This window comes from Cystoisospora suis (genome assembly GCF_002600585.1).
Source record: "Cystoisospora suis strain Wien I chromosome Unknown contig_6959, whole genome shotgun sequence".
Classification (NCBI taxonomy): domain Eukaryota; phylum Apicomplexa; class Conoidasida; order Eucoccidiorida; family Sarcocystidae; genus Cystoisospora; species Cystoisospora suis.
This window is the reverse complement of record NW_027159746.1, coordinates 1,285-5,983: the sequence shown is the minus strand read 5'-3', so window position 1 is coordinate 5,983 and position 4,699 is coordinate 1,285. Positions and strand designations below refer to the sequence as shown.

General features: G+C 40.3%; 1 protein-coding gene across 1 annotated transcript; it reads left to right on the top strand.

Moving 5' to 3' along the window:
* Positions 1-14: 14 nt before the first annotated feature.
* CSUI_010229 (uncharacterized protein) lies at positions 15-4,412 on the top strand (the record flags this gene model as incomplete). The annotated part of the gene is made up of 4 exons (XM_068070334.1): positions 15-990; positions 1,995-2,130; positions 3,185-3,399; positions 4,339-4,412. Coding segments are annotated over 4 exons (1,401 nt in total), but the record flags the coding sequence as incomplete, so codon positions are not given.
* Between the last annotated feature and the right edge of the window lie 287 nt (positions 4,413-4,699).

The window sequence follows — 4,699 nt, the reverse complement described above, 5'->3', positions numbered from 1 at the left end:
ATGGAGCAGCAGGAGGAGGAGGAGCAGGTGGTCTGAAGAGCGAGTCGACTCCGGGTGTATGTACACCAGGAGAAGGAGAAGGAAAGAAGAAGCATTATCGAAGTAGTCTTTCGTCTTCTTGTCTTCTTCTAAAGCCTGAACATCCACCTCGTCTTTATTCTTCTTCTTCTTTCTCTTCATGTCTATCTCGTCCATTAAGGAATAGCTACACAAGCGATCTGTCTTCTTTATCATCCTCTTCTTTTCGGAGAGATTCCTTTCCGCCTTTCTCGCAATCTTCACTTGGCCATCCTGTCAGCAGCTCATCTGCACACCTATCTCTATCTCACCCTCGTCTTATACAAGAAGACATCCTGAGACAGCCCGATAGTAGAGGACCTCCAGGCGAATCTTCTTCTTCTTTTTCTTCTACTTTTCTTCACCCATCTGCACCTTTAGCTCGCCGTCCAAATGTCTCTTCTTCAGGCTCCTCTACCTCGACTTTGAATGAATCGACAATTCTCCCCCCTTTCATGATCCAGGCCTTCTTACACACCCCTTCCAGACTATCATCTTCTCATACAACGGGTTCGATGTCTACAGCGACCCAGCCACCTTACAGTCGAAATCTTTCTTCTTCTTTTGAATCGATTCCTCATACATACACCTCACCCTATCATACAATTTATCAGGCAAATGACATCTCCAGCAGTTCTTCTCTATACACACCAAATAACGAGGGTCACATAAATAGAAGAGAATCTCTTCCTCCTTCTCATCTAACTCCACCATCTCTTCATGCATCGTCTTCGGCTACTTTTACACAAGTCTTCAATCGGAATAGTCGACCGTCTTCTCGTTCAGGGGGAGGGAGGTGTACATACACTACTGCAAATCGATCTCATAGTGCATCTCCCTATCTTGTCAACTTCTCGGCTTCTTCCTCTTCGTCTCTTCTCGCACCCGTCGCGTCTTCTGAGAGAATTATGCAGCCCTCTCAACATGCAGTAGGTTAGTCTTAAGGTTCTTCTTCTTAGTAAAGAAAGGTCTCTATCTCTCTCTACAAGAAAGACAGGGGTAGATCCTCAGTTTTCTTTCTCTTGTCCATTTCCTTGTTGTCTTTGCAGGGGAAAGGAACAACACATATCATGTCGAGGTGTACATACACTCGATCCCTATCTAGCTCAGACTAGAGAGAGAGAGAGAGGGAGACTCAGCTGTTTCTTGGGATCTCCTAGTAGATGAGTGTAGAGGCACATGTAGGGATCTTCACACGCGGCAGAGTAGTGGGGATGTAAGTAGGAAAACACATATACCTATGTATAGATATCTACTTATCAAGCTGTGCGTATATGTACAATATATACCTACATGTAGATATATATATATATATATGAGGTGGGTTTGAGGTGTAAGAGAGAGAAGGAGAGAGGAGGGTCTCACCAGCCTTTTTGAAAAGGAGGGAATGTAAAAGGAAAGAAAACAAAAGATCGACGTAACCTCTTATTGCCGCTATCATGCTGTTGCGATACTTCCGAGAATCTCTCCCATGTATCTATCCACCTATCTATCTTTCATTCATTTCTACGTCTATATATCTATCTTCGATCTCTCTATGTATCTATAGAGACTTTAGCTTCTTCCTTCTTTTCCTTCATACTTTCAACAGATTGATCTTTACTTACGATGTAGGTAGGTGAAAGAAATGTATTACAGTCCTATCCATGACGCAAATGCATGCATTCTTGATTGAAACAGCACGTGCAAGTTACGATATATATATATATATATATATATATCGTAGCTATTGGACCATGTACATTAGTTTGTGGTGTATATACACTATCCTAGTTATTTCTGTACCTCTACGTCTTGGGGTGGACGTCCACCAGAGGTTTCTTTTATCTGTCTTCCTTCATCCTGGACTTCTTTTTCTTTCTTCTTTCTCTCGTTTCTACATACCGATCCTTCAAACATAGACATAGACTGAAATGTCATCTCATGCCTGCATGCAGGCGGTTTAGAGATGAAGGCCTTAGAGGTCGCATGCAATGCCTTGGAGAATGAGAAAGATCGACGAACTGAAAGACTGGAGATGCAGCAGAGCCAATCGAATGCTCTTAAGGAGATTCTTCGCCATCCTCTTCACAAGTAAAGAAAGGATAAACTCGCTTTTGTATACATAAGACACATACACAATGGAACACACATAGACGTAGAGAGAGACAAAAATATCTAGAAAGATAGATACATAGACAGTGAGAAGCACTTCTGCACAGAGAGAGATAGAGAGATATGTCTACATTGATAGTATACGCATACGGTCACCATAGAGATGGATGAAGAGATGAATGGCGTAAGTAAGGAAATGTAGGCATGCAGACGGGGATCAGTGCATAAGAGATAGCATGCCCTGTACATATACATAGAGATAAAACACACATCTACGCAGAGAGAGAAAAGAGAGATATATATAAAGATCCACAGACACTGAGGATAGACAAAGATATACACCCATAAATCTATCTCTCTATCTATCCACATCGATATATACCTATATATCTATATATATATATATATATGCGTTGTATGTGTTGGCAGAGGTATGTGTTTGTATTAGAGACTGAAGGGTTCGTTACATCCTACACATTCCTTAGCTGAGACTCACGGTAGTCATATCCATAGATATAGATAGGTATACATATATATATCTATATATTTATATACCTATATCTATATACATAGAGAGAGGGGTTATATGGACACGTCTTGCCAAGGAGATGATAGATGTCTGCGTAGGACTAGGACAGAACAAACCCAAGCTGTACACCTGAGTCTCTTCACATGACAAATACAAGCATACACACATACACATCCATACATATATATATATATATATATGTGACGAAGTGCACATGTATATGTATTCATATACATGGGCACTTCGTCTGATATAGTTCTGCAACAACTCCCTATATACATCTACATGAAAGTATACATATATATAGAATTTACGTATAGATTGCTCCTCTTCTTTTCACTTCGGCGCATTGGGCTGATCTTTCCTTTTATATATCGCATCATTTCTATCAGCAGTACAGCCTTCATTCGTAGCAAGAGAGAATTCCTAGATCCTTTCTCTTAACTCCTTGCTTTTACTTTGCTATGGTCCTCTTTCTGTTCTCTTACGTGGACTGCTCTCTAGCCACGATAGCATAGCAAGCCGAGAGGAAAAAAGAACAAGAAGAGAAGAAAAAGAGAAAGAAGAAGGAGAAAGAGACAGCCCTTCACATCATTCTCAGAATCTCACTTCTACTTCTTCCCATACAAATCCTTCAGTGCGTCAAGGCCTGCAGTCTTCTCTCTCGAACTCCTCACGTCCTTTAGTGAACTGCATGCGCCCTCGTCACCAAGGATCAAGTAAGATCAACATATATAGAGGGGCGCTATACATATCTATATAGATATATAGATAGATATGGCTATGTATCTATGTATGTATGTATCTATCTGTATCTATGTATGTATAGGTATGTGTTAGGTCTCTCCTTGTACGTGAGAGTTTGTAAGCGTGAGGTGTTTGGGTTGATGGAGAGAACATAAAAAGAAAGACCTAGGATTACAAAGAGGAAAAGGAGAAAATTGTCTTTGGCAAAGAAGTCCCGTTCTGCTTCCATAGAGCGGAGATAGGTAGGTAGACTAAAGACAGATAGATAGGCAGACAGATACACGGACAGATGTATAGCATCTATTTATCTATCTATCTTTATTCATATATAAATATATATACTATCTATAAGATAGGGAGGGAGAAGATGGATGCGTACTCTGAATCTGCTCGTGTCCGCACTTTATGAAGTGTCGGCTTATATACGGTCCAAACAACGGCTCAGCTGTAGATAGAGGACGAGAGATAAGATAGAGAAGCAACCTATGCCCATGTGAAGGTCGTACTACATCCTTAAGACATAAAGTAAAGAAATTCATGTGAAGAAGAAACTCTTGTTTCCTTGTCTAACAAGTAAGCTGCCTTCTTATGCAAACACCACGAGTGTAGATATATCTATATCTATATATCTATCTATGTATATATATTTTGTAAGTACATACATATATATAGATACATACACACGTATCTTTGTATATGCTTTCAGTAGAGAGATATAAGTATCTCTTTATATACATGTCTTTGAGTGAAGCATTTCTTCATATCAGTTTGTATCGGTACTTCTACGCAAGTGAAGGTTTATGTGTCTCTTATTCGGGTGTATATACAGAGACTGGTTCGTATGTGAAGCAGTCGATATGATCTTCTGTGATGCGGCAACTTTTTCTTTTTCTTCATTCTCACGTGTGCAGCTGAGGCAGGAGAGAGAAGTGAAGGAAGACCTGCTGGTAACCCTCCGTCTTCTTCATGTTCTTCTCTTACAAGCCTCGTAGGAGATGCACTCAGTTGAAGGAGAACTTCTTCCTCGAGTGTATGTACACCGGGGCGCAGGACGGATGCAGTATCATCGACTGCATGCGCTTTTCTTCAACTCACGTCTCTGGCCTTTCTCTTTATGTGCATCTCCATACATGTGTAAGGGTTCTCTAAGTTGAGAATATCTGTATATACATATACTCGCAGCATCTAAAGAAACATCTACAAGATGTATGTATATATGTGACAAGGTGTATATATATATATATGTATTTATATACGTAATAGGCTACGGCC